This window comes from Cyprinodon tularosa, unplaced genomic scaffold, assembly GCF_016077235.1.
Source record: "Cyprinodon tularosa strain WSP-4 unplaced genomic scaffold, ASM1607723v1 ctg26, whole genome shotgun sequence".
Classification (NCBI taxonomy): domain Eukaryota; kingdom Metazoa; phylum Chordata; class Actinopteri; order Cyprinodontiformes; family Cyprinodontidae; genus Cyprinodon; species Cyprinodon tularosa.
Genome location: NW_024038961.1, coordinates 1022852 through 1042528, shown reverse-complemented (window position 1 = coordinate 1042528; position 19677 = coordinate 1022852). Strand labels below are relative to the sequence as shown.

The following is a 19677-nucleotide window of genomic DNA, read 5'->3' as shown; positions in this document are numbered from 1 at the left end:
CGTTCAAATGAATTGCAAGGAACAGGTGTTTACAAAAACCTCTATCTGAAGGAATTTTATTTCTATAGTGTAGCAAACCATTCAACTTAAAAGGCCTAAAAGACAACAAAGTGAAATGTGACCTTCAAAATAAAGGCTAAGGCGTTTTGGTGGTGAGAGAGTTAACATGAAGAAGCCTGTGTCTTTTCTCATCGACTGTGGCAGATGTTTGATAACTGACACACACACAGACACACACCAGCTTCAGAAAGAGGCCCCTGCTCTGTGCAAGAACAGATCTCTGTTACTTAGCAGCTGTCCTTCTTTAGTTAATTGGTGCTTTTTTCTTTATATTGCCCAAAAGCTGACCTCAAACGGCTGAAGCATAGGCACCACATTTATGACAAACTTTCAGAGTTAATTGTTGTGAACACGAAAGCACAGGGTCGAAACCAGCTCAGACTTGTCCTTTTCAAACCGGAATACTTTAAAACAGGTCCAACACCTATAAACAAATAAGTTATTGCAGGTAGTTTTGACAAAGCAAAGAGGGAAACTGATCTCCTACCCTCTGCATGTATCTATCTACTGCCTTCTAGAGACGCATTTATGCTCCAGACGTGCACCCCTACTATCTCAAGGCTCTTCACCAAGACCCCACAAGTGAGGTGGACCTGAGCCCACAGCTCTATTCAGTAGCCCACCAGCTGGTGTACGAGTCAAAGGAAAGGGGTCTGTGCACTCAAGCAGAAATGATCTGCAAATGGTGCTGGGCTGGCTGCTGTTCTGGTCACACCCCATAACTCTGGATGAGATGAGTGATGTGTTGCTATACACAAACAAACAGAATGTCCCCCTTTTTTTTGTTGAAAATATACTATCTGTGTTTTGTCTGTGCATGTATGAGAAGGGCACAGGCCTGTGTCCAAGCGTGTGCATGACAGTGCCCCCCTGACCAAGAACAGGATGCAAAAACAGACCTTCCTTTCTGCATCTCCATCCAGCCATGACCCACAGAGAAGGGCAGTAGACAGACAGGGCTGAAGGACAGGCAGGCAGTTGGTCATTTTGAGTGCATGGGTGTTTGTGTATGAGTGTGTCATGGGGGGCTGACACAATAGCATTCTCCCACCCATCAGTTCCTCTCTCCTTTAAATAGTCATTTCACCGTGCTTCCTTTCAACAGCATTTCCTTGTAAACACTAATTATCTAACATGTGTGATTCCTAAATGTTAGCGATCCTTGTCTCCCAACACTTCTCTATAGAGTCACAATGGCTTGCAAACGCATTTGTGTCCTCCTTCGTTTCCACATTGCCACATCTCAACCACAAAGTTTTTGCATTTTATTTGGAATATTGATTTGGAAGGTAAAATTGTAGAGAACTGACCAAAATCAAAACCCATGTCTAAACAGTTTTCTTCCATCATTGCTCTTTATTTAACTCCATTGATCTTCCTGCCAGCTGTCATCAGCTTCCCTTTACCTGGTGAAGAATACACTCACCATGATGCTGCCACCACTGTGTTTTACAGGGAGAGATCACAATAAGTTAATTTGCCTTAATTTGCAGAGCAGTTTAAACAGTTATTACTTGTTCAAGAGTGATCAGAGCCTCATTTTCCCCACCATAATTCCTATGTACTCTACATAGCCTGTAGCAAACTGCTAATAGGATTTATTTATTACTTTTTTTTTGTAAATCTTCCTTAAAAAGCTATATCTATGTATGCACAACTAATAAAATGTCAATATGACATACTCCACAACAGGACCTGTGGATTTCTGATGCTATCCCAGAGTAATTTCTTAACATTAAAAGGCACCAAGTTGAATAGAACTGACTAATTAGGTGACATCAGAAAACAGATGGTTGTAAATTAAATTGGGTAAAAATGCCTGAAAGTATTTAGACTAATATATTTTCTCTCACTATACCATTTTGTCTTAATTGTATTGCTCTGTCAATGTAAAATCTGAACAAAGTACAGCAAAGCCCTGATTTTTTTTTTACTGTGTTTGTGATGGTACAACTAACAGCATTGTTAAAAAGTACAGAAATATCTGCTCCACCTAAAGTTTAGTTCTGATGCAAAATGAACAAGCAAAAGTTTCATGAAGAGCCTAAAACTTGGTCATTGGGAAACGAAAAAAGGCGACTTCTGACACAAACAACATAAAAAAAAATTAAAAATCCCATAACAGTCAGTCCACAGCCAGCATCAGTCAAAACATGGCTTTCTGAGGTCCACCGCTTTTTTAATGCAAATGTACCAGAGGCAGCCATATTGTTTATTGTAGTTTGACACAATATAGGACATCTGCCGGCTAACGTTAGTGTAATTCCCTGCCCATGCTTCATTAACCTCCCCCTTCACGGGCCCACAGAATGTAGTTGTGGAAGGTTGGACGACAGTGACTGAGGAGGGTGGGCGAGACCCAAGCGCCGGCCCGGCTGAGGAGAGCAGAGGCTGGGGCGACCCGGCTGCTTGATGTCCTTCCAGCTCATTTGATTCCTGGAGGAGGGCCTCTTTCATCAATGACCATGTGGTGGGTCTTGAGTCTGAGTGGGTGGTGGAGGATGGGGGGTGCTGAAGTGGACAAACTGGGCTGATGTGGGGGTGTCTCTTGTGGACCATAGATGCTTCTGAGGAAAAGTGTGGCTGTTCTTTTCCGTTTAAGGTCTTTGGCTCAGCAGGTTTGGCTAATAACATGTTCATTTTTTTAGCACTAAAACATATCAAATGAGCGAGTCAGCAGTTTGCTGTGAGATGGTGTAGCCAAGTGCAACTAACGCTGTTTGGGAGGGGAGTACAGGGTCAATGGGGTCACTTTCAGGTCAGTGTGCAGTGTCCACTCCCCTAGAAATAACAGGACTGTGTCTATGATGTGGCGACACTTCTTGTCCTTTTGTCTTCTTAAAAGCTCAGATAAACGGATGATGCACAAGGAGGAGGGTGCTAATGAGTCTTCATCCTGGAAGACAAGGTTTCTGACTAGAGCTTGGTTCCCATAATACATCTCTTGAACTCCTCAAAGATATCTTATTGCACATGTTATGTTTTTTATCCTTGCAAAAGTGAAAAAACTAAGCAAGGAGCTGGAAAGATGGAATTAAGAAAATAGGCCGGATTGAAACTTCTTTATTTCTTCCTTTCCTCTTTGGTTGTGGTTGGTTGTGTTGTAAAGATCTGATTCTGTTCTTGAGGCATAACAGTGTTAACTCTTATCCAAGTCCTTCTAAGTAGAAGTTTTCACAGTTTGTTTTTATCTCTGACCTGACTGTGACAAAGCAACTATAAGCACGTCAGCCTATAGTTTTGGCTGATGCAAAAACACAGAAATTATTGATCAAACTAACATTGTTTTGGACAAAGGTTTTATGTGACTTTTACATCTACAATGTTAATGAAGATGCTTTAGACTTAAAACGTATTCAATTAACTATATGAGATACAGTTCCTAGAGACCACATCCCAGACAATAAGTCTTCAGTAGAATGTCATTGTTAATCCTATTACTGTCACCAGTGTCTCAAAAAGGTCTACTTCTAAAAAAAAAGAGCTTTTGTGTTGAAACCATAAGGGTTTATAATGGCTTGCAGAAGACAAGTTCAAAACTGGGAAGGATCTAAAAGACAGACACAGTGTTGTAGACAATTGTTAATCGGAACAATTGTCGTTCTTTATACAGTTTTCAATATTTTTGCAGTAAATAATAAAAGTTTTATATATTTCTGAATTTACCTTCTGAGTGAATACTTAATAGAACCACCATTTACTGTAGCTACAGCTGTAAAGTGTTTTACAGTTTGCTTTCATATGGTTTGCTCACTCTTTAAAAATGAACAAAAAAAAAACAAAAACAGAACAGCTGAAAACTTCTTTCTTCTTTACAATGTTGTGCCATTCCATTGGGGGGTTTAATCACATACAATCTGAATAAAATGCATACATTTGTGAATGTTACATGGTAAGTGTGCAATGGCAATAAACACTTAGGTGATGCGGTACACAAGTTATTTATTTAAAAATACAACAGCAAAAAGAACTTTGAGACACATTCAAGACAAAAAATCTAAATAAATAAAAAAGGAGTTCTCTTACCTGGACTAAAAGTAGCTAATTTTTCACTGTTTTATAAAGTTCTAAAGCACTTTACTCCTATAGTGGTGTGGTGCAATATTTGTGGGTTAGTATGATCTGTACCTGTATCAACTTCAGTTTGAGCCTCTCAGGCGTAATCTACCTGAATTATTTACACTTTAACAACATCCTTCAATGGAAGAAAACACTCACATAAACCCAGCCCTCCAGACAAAATCAGCGCTTGCAATACTGTCACAACATCTCCAATTTAAATCTGACACTTCACACTTCTTTTTTTTAATAATATTAATTTCAAATATTGTTTGGAAGGCATCTTCAGACCTTGGGGGAGGAAACCCGATAAAGAAGTTTTTTAAAAGGAAAAAGGGGAATTTTGCCCAAGAGGTCCAAATAAAGGAAGCTGGTAATGGAGAAAAAAGATGAAGACTTTCTAACTTCCGACCATTGAACAGAGGGTAAATTGAGACCTCTTGAATATTTCTAAATAAAAAATGAGGATTCACTATTGGACTCAATAAAACAACTGATAGGAAGTCAATTTGCAGCTGACAGCATTTAGTAACCTTGTCTTTCAGCACAGAAGAATCTGTTTTTATGAATACTCTGTGCCTCCATCTGTAAGTAAAGTCAGAGGGTAGGGTTGAAATAGGGACTGAAGGGAGCCTCTAATTTGGAGCCCATCTGCCACATGTGCTTGCCTTCCAAACACACTGGCTCCTCTGATGTTAAAGGAAGTGCTTTGCGTCTGCTCTGACTTTGGTTGAGAAAACTCTTGAGCCCAAAAAATATAGCTGTGTTCAACCAGAGCTGAAGCCACAGGGCATTAGCCCAAAGCTGCTCTTATAGTAACAGTGCAGGAACATTTTTAAAATGGTTATCATCATAAATATATCTTTTGTTTGGGTTTTGGCAGGCAAATTCATAAATGTCACAAATTTTAATTTCAGAAAGGGGTGAATAGACTTTCGTGTACCTTAATGGTCTCAGGTGGAACCCCGGGGTCGGGAGCCTTCTCCAGGTATGTTGTCAGATCCTGATCCACATGCTCAAACACCAGGGTTAGCTTGGTTTCCCGATCAGTCCGAGAGACAGTGCAAACGTCAAACAACCTACATCGAGAGAACAAGATGTGATTTTTAAAAATCTAAAAAGTTTTCAAGTATATTTTTCAACTTTTAGAGTTCCTACTGTTTTAAAGTCTACATCTGATACCTTTTCAGATTAAAAGACCAGGGTCCTATGTATAATTGCTCAATACACAACAAAACTGTCAGAAAGTGCATAAAAAATAAATCAAAACAATTTTAATAATCCCATCTGACCTGAAATGTGAAAGTGCATTAATCAGACTTTAAAAAAATCGAACCTGAAATTATCCTAGACTGTAAGGTAGTTGAATTGACAGCTAGAAAAACAAAAATATTTGCACAAAGTTAAATAAAACAAGACAAACAAAGAGATCAGTCATCCTGTTGATGAGAAAGTCTGGATCCTACCGATTGGGCTGAACAACTTGATTGATTATTATTATGATTATAATTCGCATTTCTCCCTGGTTTATCAATCTGGTATACAATATCTAGCTCCTTCCCAAGGCTTCCCCATGGACCTTATCACCTGCTGAACAGGAAATGCAGCAAAGTGATTCAGGTGCATTGGAGCTGAGATGCATACATCTGAATGACAACAGCCCTTTAAGACTAGACTCAGACTGGAGTTAAACTCTTTAGGCCGAGCATTAGTGAACTGTTTTATAAGGGAAACTTTAACAAGTATTTAAAGGCATTCAAGCAACCAATATAGCTATAAATGTAAAGCAAGGTAATACTAACATATATTTAGGTTTCCAAGACTTTGCCTGCAGAGTGAGAGACTAATCTGAAAATATCGCAAATCAGGTTGAAGGCTATGAAAAAAAAAGACCTAAACCACACTGCCTAAGATCATATTATTCACTGCAACTATGAATCCTTTCAGATATGAAGTGTGGATACACCTGTTTGCTGTTGAGCTGCAAACAGATATTTTTTATATGTCTGAACACTTAACCGTGTTTTTAAGGAGTCTTACTGAGATGGCCTTTACGCAAAACCAACCGATGGGAAGTAGATAAAGACCTATGGCTTAGTTCCCAAAGTCAGGAATGAGTTACCTGAAGGTTGCATTCAAAACTAACAGATTGCTCTACACCTAATGCAACATAATTTGCTTACAGCTATATTAAATTCCAACAATAACAATAAAAAATATGTCACTGGAAAGGATGTTTGTATTGGAACTTACCCACCAGTTCAACATGGCTGACGTGTGATAGGACAAGAAGGTAATCGACAGTTCAACGTCAATTTATACATGTAAGACATAAGTTAATCTTTACCTTCTGCTGCATATTTCATAGTTCGCACAACTACAACCGAAAAGGTTTCCCTACCATGCAAAAATTTGGCAAACATATCTATCCAACCTTAAAGATCAGTGTAAATAGTTGTGTTTTTTACTACACAACCAGCCTAAGCCAAGAATCCAGATTATGTCGGCAGACCTGCCAAAGCAAGCTTTGACGAAAAGCTGTAAAAAAAAAAAAAAAAAAAAAAAAAAAAAACCCAGTATGTTGAATTCAAAGAGTTGGGGGACTATAAACAGCATTCCTCACCCAGCACTATGACAACTCTGAGAAGTCCAGTAAATGCTGGCTTGTAATGGCAGCAGAAGTGGAAACTTATTTGAAAACACAGAGGATGTAAAACTAAGTAATGGACTAATTGCCACCTGAGATTTTGTATCTTCCTTTCCCTTGACATAAGTATAATCATCATGTTTCACCTCTGCATGAAGCCAATGAAGGGGATACTACCTTGACCAACCACATGTACTCTTTTTCATCCTCTTGATGAAAGACTGGCTCATTCTTTCACCCTTCATCAGTTCTTGCCTTAAAGAAGACAGCGACACTGCTAGGCCAGTGCCTCCATGTCTTTATAGATGTGCTGTACAGTGTACATTTTAGGACACCCTCATTTCACAGGTAAGCAGTTGTCAGTTCTCTTGAAAATGGTTGTCAGTCTGAAATATACAGATTTTTTAACTACAATATTTGGTGCCGTTGTCCACCATTTGTGTGTGAGCTGACCAATCTGCGTTGACCCGCAATGTCTCATGGTTAATGGAGGATCATGTAGGATACCTGACGCTGGAGCAAAGAAATCAGGAGGCTGCAGCGTGGGATCGGGAGTATCCTATGTGATCCTCCATTTCCCATGATTCATTGTGGGTCAAAGCAAATTTGGTAAGCACAAACAGATATTGTGGATTACGATGCCAAAACCTAGTTAATAAGTTTTTAAAAGTTTGTTTTATAAGACCCAAAATAAACATTGAAGTTTTTTTGTTAAACTAAAATGTTTTTTTGTTAAACTCGAATATCTGCCCAGTAGGTAACATTGTTTCTGCATTTTAAAAAAGAGCTCCAACATTTTCTGATAGCTAAGAACTGATAACGGTTTGACTAAAGACAGACAACTTTTTTCATGATAACTGAAAACATTATTCCTAATTAGGGATGCACGATATTGGGATTTTGGCCGATATCCGATATGCCGATATTTTAAAACTCCTGTAGCCGATAACCGATATCGATACCGATGTTAAAGCTGGAGAGAAATAAGTAGTCATTGAAAATAGCAGTTTTGTTATCCATTTCTGACACTTTGAAAAATAATATACTCAAATATATTTTCATATGCTGATATCAAATTCATTTTTAAAAACGCGGTATCGATCTATTTTACTTTCTAAATCTCGTGAAATTTCATCGTTCTGTTACAAACTCTCGTGATATTTTGCAAATTCTTATGAGATTTTGTTAGTAAAATAGATCGATGCCGCGTCAATATATCAACATATAAAAATATGGCAAAATTTCGTGAATTTTCGGGGGATTTCGTAGCATAACGATGACATATAGCAATATTTCATTAGTAAAAGAGATTGATATGGTGTTTTTAAATGACAATATATCAGCATATGAAGATATTGTGATATCTTAATGTATCGATATTTTTTCCCTCGTCTTTAGAAGTTTTTAAGTCTGTAAAAAAATAAGTTTTTGAGGAAGAAGAAGAAGAAGAAGTAGTATTTATTTTTTTTTTTACTTTAGGAACTCAGAAGCTGATCAAATATCGGGTTAAATATCGGTGGGGTGGCCGATGTCCGATATTCAGTTTTAAGGCCGATACAGGCCGATACCGATAGGGGGCCGATTATATCGTGCATCCCTATTCCTAATACATGAGAATTCAAAACTTTTTTTCTTAAGGACTGACATAATTTTCCCTGTAGATTGACAGCTATTTTTCCTTAGAACTGACAACATTTCTCCTAATACCTAAGAAGTTACAATGTTTTCCTAATACCTATACTTACTCAGGATACTCAGGACCCTTGCCATAAGCAATGCCAAGGGTCTCATTTAGAGCGCTTCTGTAAACACAAAATGGGGCCTGAAACTTATGTACACTACAATCAATCCTAATAAGGTGATCTATAAAAATAAATAACTTCACGTAAACAATGTACGGTCCCTGACGGCATCTCTAACCAATCTATATATGGTAACCACATTTGGGAGGCAGCTTAAATTAAACACTTGTATGCATCATTACATTCCTCTCGCTAATAACCAATGTGGTGAGTTGTCCCAGTTCAATATATAAATGTAACAAGGTGTGAGGAATTCGCACTGAATGCTATTAACACCTTGCATAATGGTGCGTTATAAATGCTTTAAGTATGCTGGACACAAAGCCTGGGAATTAATTTGATTGATTCATGTTTTTAAAAGTCCACAATTTGAAATTTTGCTCAATCGTAAAATTGAGGAAGTCTCTTCTTCTGCATTTTTTACTTGCGCATTTGCTTTTGCCGCCTATTTCTTCCTTCTGCCCGACAGCATGCTGCACTGTTTACTCACGCCATGGCCGCTAATCAATCTGAAGATTTGGTACAGAGAAAAGGGACCTGTGTTTCGTCGATTATTTGAAAGTGGTTTGGCTTTGACAAGGCTGATTGGTGCAGCCTACAGTCGTGTGCAACTAAGTTGTATCTCCAGCAAAGGAACCCCACAGAATGGGAGCAGCGCTCGCAGCTTCAGGAGTTCAACGTTAGTGGCACGGGCAAAGATAAACACCACAAGACAAGAAAAGACACCAAACACTGGCTGCCTCATTTTCTAAAGCGGTGCCATAAGACAGGTGTAGTGTGCGGTGGAAGCAGATGACCAACGCTGTAGCTGTTCATATTGGGATGGACATTGTACCCATTTACATAGTAGAGAAGTCTGGCTTCCTTCACGCGCTTAAAGTGTGTGATCAAAAATATGACCCGCCGAGTAGCAAATACTTTGTGGGGGTTGTGCTACCAAAACTGTAGATCGAAACACAACAAACGCTCTGCGAAAAGTTAGAGTATGCTTTGTAATTTGCAACTACTACAGACCTTTGGTCCAGTCGATCTTTTTAGACATACGAGTTTAACTGTGCATTGTATCGACATGAATTGGGACATCAATGGCTGCTGCTTACAAACCACCTACCTCCCAGACGAAAAATACAAGTTATTGACTGTTTGTTAAATTGCACATTTCCGCAAGTGAAACTCTTTTTTTCTTGCTCTTGTACTGAATATATAGGTGTACATTTTTTACTGATAAAAAATCAGTACAATTATTGTTGGGTGAACGACGTTGGTGTTAAGATTTATGTTACAAATATTTAAGTTTACATTTTATTTACAATACGTTTATTGTTAGCTAAATATTTGTTATTATGCACAATATATTTTTGAATAAAATAAACCTATTTTTAAATACATGCATGTAGGTTTTAATACTTCAATTAAAATAGATTAAAATCATAATCGTCCAAGATGACTAAAGAAATTTAGATGTTATTTTTCAGCCATATCGCCCTCCCCTACTGGACACTAAGTGGAAGAAATAGAGGGGAACATGTATTCAGGAATCATCAAGATTACTTTGCCCATTATGATGATGATGGTTTATGAGGGGGTTAAACTCCCTAGAGGACTGCTCTTTGATCTAAAAGCTGGAATATGACCAGTTTTGGAAAGACAGACCCGTCAAACAATTATATTCATCACAGGTTTTCAACCCAAGGAAATCAGTGAGTACATGTAAATATAAGGAAAAAGGGAAGGGTAGATAGGTCTAATGAAACAGAATTAAATATAAATAAATATAGCTTAAATAAAAATCAAGTTCAAATATAACTTAAAATATATAAGAAGATGTTTATTATGGGCGAAAAATGGACGTGGCTTCATATCGTGGTCAGTTTATTAAACATTCAAAATAATTCACGAAAGATCAGGAAACGTTGAAATATAATAAGATGATGTAAACCAACATGTTGAGTTTGGCTCATGTTAAATCTTATCAACAGGAGAGCTGCTTTCCCCCGATTTTCAACTTTAAGAAATTGATTATATTATTGAGAGGGGTCTGGCTGCAGAAGTGCACTGTAAGGACCCAGACCTGCACTGTCAGGACCCTGGCTGCAGAGCTGCACTGTGATGTCTCCAGCACTGTTAGATTCGGAAGTTTATTCAAAGACTTTCAAAGTAAAAGCTACTGTAGATAAACTCTCCGTGAAGCTAGCTTCTTTTCAGAAACAAGTGTTTTTATGCTGGAAACTTATGCACACGCACAATTTTACTCACCACTAAACTCCTATCTGGAATAATCAATATATGCTACATAGAAATAAGTCTCTGGATTTGGATCGCTGGATGGAAAAGGGCATTTGGTCTACAAGACATTTTCTAAATGACAATGGAGATTGGTTGTCCAATGAGGATTTTTGCTAACTGTATAATCTAAACTGCTCCTATGCTCAGTTTAAAACTGTCATAGACTCTAATCCGGCAGCAAACACATGCTGTGCGCTATTCCTGAAGGCTTCAAATACAACTTCTGGAATAAACTTCCAGTCCTGACAGTGCAGGAGACCCCATTTTGTAGATCTGCAATGAAAGGTCCAGACAGTGCATTTGTGGGCCTAACAGTCCAGGTCTGGTACCAGACTCTCTAGAACCACTTTGGAGTTCCTGGGAAAACAATTTTACACGTGCGATTTCCCCGACAGGTTTTAATCCTAATCAGCAACTACTTAACTCTCTGCCTGAACCCATATTTAGCACAATATTAATAATTCTATTAATTTATCCATAAGTATGAAATATAATAGTCAGTGATAAGTGCAATGCTGCCTGGATGTCCTTGTTCATACCATCGGTTCACATCAGACTCTCAAAGTGTCATTTATAATACTTGCTTTTATTTGTCACCTCTGTACTGTGGCTACCAAACATATTTATCTGACTCTTCACCTTACTCACCAATACATCTATTTCTGCCTCGGTTAAACTGCTTTTTCGCTCTCTCTGCTGTGGCTGCCATTGGTAACCATATAAAACAATGATCAGATGGCTCATTTAAATACACAAGGAATATTTATGCTGTGCCTTTGACAGGACCATTTACAACTGAATGTGGGTGTGAAAAGGCCTCAAAAAGAGGTGAAGTCAAGTGCGCAAACTCTGAGCTACATCTGTGATTTATGAAGGAAAATAGCCTAGATTTCACATCATTTTTTTTTTTTGCATGCAGGCCATTTTTGTATTTTTGGCAAATGTAGACTTTTAGTTCTAAGCAATGTTTTATAAATGAGACCCCGTCGCTGGATATAATCCACAAGTTTTCTAAAAATTACTTTTTAACAACTGACATTGAGTGACTTTGACTGCACTGTATTGTGACTAGGGGTGTGAGAAAAAATCGTTTTGGCGATGTATCGTGATTTTTGGCTGCCCGATATAATATCGACCTTTCAGTTCCTAGGAATGATTTTTTTAAAACAAATAATATTTTATCTAAAACAATGAGGGAAATTGGGCCACCTGTACACCGCTACACTGGCAGATAGTGCTGCAGAGCTATTTTGCTGTGTGGCACAACGCCGTTTCTGTAGTTGAGGCAGTCACAGCGGAAGATGGGACTAACTCAAATGCCAAACATCATGGATACCAAAAAAACTAAATTATCAATATCTTCTGATGAACATATACAGCACCTGCTTTTTTATCTCTAGATTTAATTTGACAGCAGGGAAAAATATCGCAATATATAGTGATATATTATTATCGTGATTATATTGTATCGCGACCCAAGTATTGTGACATGTATCGTATCGCAACACCCATGCCAATACTCACCCCTAATTGTGACTATGTTTGGTGATAGTGTGAATAAATTTGATAAATATACCCAAGAGCCTCGTAAAAAAGAAGAAAAAAGTATTGATCATACTGGAACTGGTCAATAAGTCCTTAACAAATTAGATCAATGACAGCAGTTGATGTTTGTCAAAAATCAAGTGTGAAAAAGCGCAGAAAAAGGTAAATATGTAAAAAGGGATAAAACAAGAGTAAAGCTCAAAATAAAATATAAACGTTGTATTCTAGTAAAGCAGAATCTAAAGCTGTGGACGCTGGTAAGTTGGTGAGTGAGTAAGTACTGACAGCAGAAAGCGAAGGCATACAACAACGTTTACGTCTCTGATTGGACCCAGTGCAGCAACTCTTTTCACTCTCAAATAGGACTAAGTAAACACTTCCAGTAAGTATGTTTGACTCATACTGGGGTTTTTTTCAACATGAACTTATGGGTTTTACAGCTTTTTTATAAGCACTGTATTTGACAAGTTCCTTTTAACAAATTTATATTAGTGAATGGATTTAATTAGATCCATTCACAAAGTCCCACAGCAGTATATCAAATTCTACGTGTTTATAATATTTTTTGAATGTATATGCTAGCAGTTAAATCCGTAACTAAAAAGTATCATACCTGAGAAGGCATCATTGTAATCAGAGTATACATGTATTAGACAAAAAATGTTTTTAAAAAAAGATGTGATTTGTTCAAGTTATTAGTTACTGGACCCGATGTCACATTCTGGAAGGCACACTCCTTCTGAAGCACTGGGGTTAAACACCCCTCACAGCTTGATCGTTGGAATACAATGGGAGCTCTCAGCAGACTCCCAACATATGGAATAAATAATGGACCTCATTACAAACATCCAGCGTTTGCCTGGAGTCTCACACACGGTCCACAATGCTTTTTTCCAAGCCTGAACTACCGGACCCAACAGGTTAGGACAGCAAAACTTCACAAATGGTAATTTTAAACTTTTTACAAGCAAACAAAATATTTAATGTAAATAAGAAGAAACTATACGAGGTTGCCTAATTTTAATGATTTATGGCAAATAAAATGTTTGACTATTTAACTAAAAGAACAAAAAGCCTCCATGCATTAACTAAAAGAAAAAAGCCTGCAATTATTCTCCAATGTTTACAGATACATTAGGGACTTGCTGTTTGAGGCACAAGGCCACCAGCCATGCCTCTGAAACATTCATTTAGAACTTCCTCTTCAATCCCACGGCCCTTAATATTCCACAATAAAACAAGCACAAGGTCAGCCCTTGGCCTGTGCCAACGTATGACGCAGTATCTGACTACTGCCATGAGAACGAATAAAACATAAAGCAAAGGACATCTGTTTGCAGAGCAGACAGAAACTAAGAAATAAGCTGCTGCTAATGGTATCTAATTTTATCAAACTTTTGTTGGCACTGCCTCAAAGTTCAGCTCATTCATTGACAGTTGCAACTTTCTTAAGGATAATTTTTCAAAAGTAACATGAATAAATTATTTTTTATCAAAGAAGTAAGTTTTACTGATTCAAAGTGTGGTGGTGGGTAATGTTAACTCATCTAATTAATAAAAAAAACCACATTAGTGTGTTTTTCCCCTTTTATAATTCACAGTTCATAGCACCTCTACTAAAAGTAATTTATTTTGATTATTTAGTTTATGTGATGAATAGTGGAGGTTTGGGCAGTTCAACATAAATGGAACATGTTTGGATCTTGAGCATCTCTCGATTTAACAAATTTTACTTTTTAAGTAAGCGACTTGGCCTCATTTAACAAGATGATTATCTAACTAAAAGGATATTCTCATGTTAAATGACTGAAAAGCAACAAAGTTTTTCAGTGACAACATTCTGTTATTGGTTTGAGGTTTGTGTCAACTAACAGGATTCAAAGCTAGTTAGGATGCAAACACAGCCCTAACAGCTCATTTACAAAGGTGTGACATGGAAACTTGAGACTGGCACTGCATACGACACTGGGATTTATCACGAATAGGAAACATTAAATCTTGGCTTTATGTTTTGTAAGTACTCAACATTAGCAGACTGACATTAGCAGACTTTGATTAAGAGGGACTACAGCAAACAACAATAACATGCAACACTCCTGGTTTCATCTACCAACTTTAATGAAGTATTTTATTTTGATTTTCTGTGATACACTAGTAGGAAATAATGCATAATGTTGCTTTTCAAAAAAAACTGCCCCAAATTTGTACTTGAAGTTGTAGGTAAACAGCTGTTCCAAACGTTGCATTTCCGAATTCTCGCGAGTGGTGCCCTACTTTACATGAATGAATAAATTTAATGTGATTGATAGATTATCAAGGGGGCGGGATTGTTGTGGTGGAAGGTTCACAAGCTTTTTGGTTGTGGCCGGTTTGTCGAAAGCATCTTGCTAACCAGTTAGCAGCTTAGAGCTAGTAGGTTCCCAGTAGGAAATGCCGTTGGGACCAAGTAGTACTTAGCAACGACACTTAGTGTGGATGAGTCTCCTTCGTCATACATTTTTTATAGGAACGTGGGGACGAAGTTGTGGAAGAGGACGCCAGGGTGGCAGAAGCTTGGTTTTGTGTAGATAGCTTACAGTCGTACATGTTTGAGCCCTTGCCTTGTAATGCTGCCAGTTCTGTAAGATCTACGCCTGCCGAAGACAGAGGCGTCCATCCCTGTGAACACTGGGGCGTAACTTAATGGCAAAATAAATAATTCTTATTTCTTATTTGAACTGTAGCGTATATTAGCTGCAAAATATGAATCAAGATGCTATGATGAAAAAAAATGTAAAAATGTTAACCTGACGTATAATTAACTGGCCTGCATAAGATAACGAAAAAAATAAACTGATTTTAAGACAGCATTTTTTTTTTTTTTAATAGAAATTTTCTTACTTTTGGGACAATATGTTCTGGTAAAGACTACATTTATATACATGGTTAAGCCAGAAGGATTTTACATTTAAATATGACTTCCCTACAACTTTAACTGGGAACTCTTTAGAGAAACAGCAAAATCAATAACTGTTAGAACTAATTTAATCAGCAAAGATAGTCTATGTATAATTTAAATCTAAGTTAAAATACAGCAGCTGTATGAAGGTTAAAACAAGAACCAGGTAGCATCCTGCCATGGGCATGGTTCCTATAGCCTAAAGAGATGCTTCAATAGCCAATATTGAAAAGTTACAAAACATCAAAACCTATTTTAGAATCTATGATACGACCTGGAAACTGATGCTCATGCATGCTCTCAGCAAAGAGAAAAAGCCAATAATTTCAGTGTACAGATGTGCAAAGAAGACCAATCCCAGATGCATGCCGCACTTTTCAGATTTGTATACCTATGGCATTTGGGGAAACATGTATCATATTTCTGCTTTGGTTTAGTTTCCATATTTATAAGTTTGGGTTTATGACAACAGCAGGATTGAGACTTCTGCGACAGGATTCACATATGCTCTTCAACCCACATATTTATTGCATAAGAAAAATGACAAAGAGATGGACTTCTGCTTCATAACATATAGTGCAGACATGCCACAAAGGTCAAACGAGACCATCAAAAAGGAAGTAGTTCACATGCAAACTTAAGCCCCAATATACTCCACCCACTATTACAAAAAATAAATAAATAAATAAATAAAAATACACCCACCTCTTTCCCCTTTACTCACCTGACAACATTGGGGTGCTCAAAGGCCTCCAGTTGCCTCAGTACCGCCACCTCCCGGATAGTTGAGAGAGGCATCCCTTCTTCCTCTGTCTGGACACGAACTCTTTTTAGGGCTACAAAGCGTCCCCCGTTCTTCAAATCCCTTGCCTTGTACACTTTCCCATACGCACCCTCTCCAATCTCAGCCACAGGCTCGTATTGAGTACCAATACTTTCTTTGTCCATTTTTGCAGATTTTTTTTTTTTTCCCTTGTCTCTTGTTGAAAATGTTGCGGGGAATCCCGGCGAGGGTGACGAGCTTCTTCACAAAGGCATACTCACAGAATATAGTTGGCACATGCAATGCCTAGACGACAGAGACACACAGATGGAGGAAGAAACCATCTCTGTCACATTTGATGAAATCAAGCTCCAGGTGCGCTTTAACAGGACTGTCATCATGTTTTTATTCGGACTATCATAAAAAAGGCGACCCTCTGCTGCGTTTCCCAGCTTCCACTCCTCCTCCTCCTGTTACGCATTACAACTCATGTCCTCCTACTAACAGAAAATAATATAAAATAAAGAAAAAAGTCTAAATCACCCCCATTTAACTCCAACATTAGGATCATTTGCGTTAAATCGACTGTCTCGCGCGCTTATCAATTAACAGAAGTTGCAGAAGTTGAGTTCACATGAGCGGACTTTAAAAAAACAGCTTAAAATATAAGAAACAAGGAAAAAGAGAATAAATGCAACACATATAACTTTTCCAGGTTTAGAAACGGATAACATTGTAACTAGCCGCCTGTTGAAGTTTCTGTTTGAGCAGTGCCCAAAACTGTGAGCACGTGCTGCATTGTTTTAACTTCCCACAGCAACAGTCCATTTAAAACACATTAAAAAAATCTTTTTCATCCCCAAACCACTCTAAATGCATGCCTCAGTGTCTATGCTTAGTTTTAATCACGTTTCTATACGTTTCCCTTGCTTCCTCGAATTTTTTCTAATTTATTTCTGCGCGCACCTTAATATAGCAACCCTGATTAAAAAATGGCCTATAATACAGATTTATAAACATGCATTTATTGATTTGCTCATTGTGCGGTAAAGTATTTATTTTTTTAGCGTGAGAGAGATATAATATGTGTAAATTCTGCAGAAATATCCGGAATGATTATTTTATTTATTTATTTATTTTACCTTATTTATGGTTGTCAGTAAAATGTCGTGACGTCGGAATGCCCAATAAAATGCTGAGAAGGCATTCGAGTCTCGCATAAAACTGCTCCATCAACCGCATCCTTGTCCATGCGGGGGCCACACACAGGTAGTTGACGTCGCAGGCTCTAACCCCCCATCCCCTAAACTGCACCAGCCCCAGCAGAGGACTGTGAAACAAGCGAGGGGAGGGCTGGACGAGAAACTTGCGCATACTCTCTTTGCAGCTTGAGTGGAAGGAGGTGTGGAGGGAAGGGGTGTGTTAAGTTGCTTGGTGAGTGTACACTGCACCCACGGAGGGGGGGTCATAGGACAAAGGCAAACGCGTGATATAGCCCCTCCAAACCACGCTCATCTCTAGGATTTTCTCCTTTTCTTTCCTCGCGCACATATCTGCGGCCCCTTTGCAACTTTGGCCCCGCGCGCCCGCGTGAGCTCCGTCTTTGGCAGGCTTTCCCACGCCGGCTGAATGTGCCCTGACCCCCTTCAGAGAGGTTTGACACGGAGCGGGACATTTCCGCATTCCTCCATGACTACAAAGGCACACCGCCTCCTTTTTTTTTTGCTCTCCCTCGGCCTCTTCGGTGCTTTCACAGTGGCCCCCCTGCTAGGTTTTGGCCCCCCCGTGTCAAAACCGGGAGCACCCCAGGGAGCGGGGGGAGCTGTATTGGATGGACCAGCCACACTATCTGCCTCAAAGCACTGATGATCTCTATTGTTATTATACTAATAATAATTATTATTATTATTAATGAAGGCAATAATGCGCCAACAGCAATGCAGTGTGACAAGGTCGCCTTAAGATGGTCCTTTGGGGTCAGGTTCAAGGCCCCCAACAATAGGGGGGGCAATAGATCTTCTCTGGTGGTCGTGGTGCATGAGTACCCTGATAAAATCACATTTAAAATATAATATTTATGAGTCAATTTTTACCTATATATTCTTTAGTAAATTAGATAATTTCCAGTCCATATAAAATATGTAAACACAGAATTATTTCTTATCAACAATTTTTATTTTTATTTGTCAATCAAGCTTTTACTTATTGTTAAGAATATTTTTTTAAATTCTAATAATTATTAGTTCAATTATTGTTACCTAATGAATTAGGTTTAAAATATTTGCCTACAATGTATATCTATGCTAATTTTTCTAATTATGTTGTAATATGTAATTGTATGATTGTATGATTCAGGCATAGGGATTTTTTATAGCAATCAGTACAAATGAAGTCAATTTTAAATAAATGGTTTCATCACTAAACATATAAAATAATATCTATATATTGGTTAAAAATCAACCTATACACCTGCAGTAGGATATTTTAAAAGCACAAACTGTATGGTAATTTTCTTTTAGAGGGAAATCTAACAAAAAAGGATCAGAAACCTCAAACAAAAATCTTTTATATTCGAAGTCTAAAACTTGGATTAACTTTATCTTGTAATAATCTTGTTAATTCACCCAAAGGACAACGATTACTGAATATTTTTATTTTCATTATTATATAACTGCCACAGTGATTATTTTGTCTGAAAACCTAAAGGCATATTTCCACATAGTTTAATTTTAAAATTTAAATGAAAAACAAGCTTTATGATAGAAACTTGTACAAAATCATTAATCATCTGTGAGTTTATTAGTGAAATATATTGTCTTGAAAACATAATCAAACAAATAAACATTTTATATAATGAAACAATTTAAATTATCTAAATATTAAGCTTTTCCGTTTTTGAAAACATAAGGAAGATAATGACATGGAAGTTTATGTGGCAAACTCTCGTGCTCAAAGTAAAAAACACCAAAAGGATGCAACAGTGAATAAAATGCAGTTCTTGGGGGATGGACCTGACAGATTCCATCATTACCAAACCAGCAGCAAACAGGCATACTATAGACATAATTTATTATTATTGAATACATAATTATTACACATATTTAGAAATATCACAGTTCAGAATTATCTGCCTTAATGTAATTTAAAAGACAAGGACAAACAAATGTTCATGGGTAGAAAATTAGCATTTGAATACCATTAATAATAACAGGTTTATAAATTTAAGCATTCAGGAAAGTTTCTGCCATGAAATTCCTCATTGTAATATACTTAGATGTAGCAAAAAAGAAAAAAATATATATTTATATTTTTGAACTATAATTTTTTTGTATATGTTTGAAATCTATAACATCAAATGAGCAAAGAAATTGTAGTAAAGAAATTTTGTATTTAGTATATTTTAATTAAAAATGTATATATATATATATATATATATATATATATATATATATATATATATATATATATATATATATATATATATATATATATAAAATCAAATGAGCTAAGAAATTGTAGTAAAGAAATATTGTATTTGGTATATTTTAATATATTTAAATGCAAACATACAATCAAA

General features: G+C 37.3%; 1 protein-coding gene across 1 annotated transcript in view; it reads right to left on the bottom strand.

The window, feature by feature from the left end:
• Window positions 1-17492, bottom strand: part of cdk6 (cyclin-dependent kinase 6) — a 52209-nt gene extending 34717 nt beyond the window's left edge. Inside the window, exons 1-3 of the mRNA XM_038288645.1 lie at window positions 17243-17492; window positions 16062-16406; window positions 5063-5198 (exon numbers count right to left, since the gene is read on the bottom strand). Of these exons, the coding sequence (XP_038144573.1) occupies window positions 5063-5198; window positions 16062-16285 (360 nt within the window). The 5' untranslated portion in view covers window positions 16286-16406; window positions 17243-17492. The remainder of the gene's footprint in view (window positions 1-5062; window positions 5199-16061; window positions 16407-17242) is intronic.
• Window positions 17493-19677: the final 2185 nt, after the last annotated feature.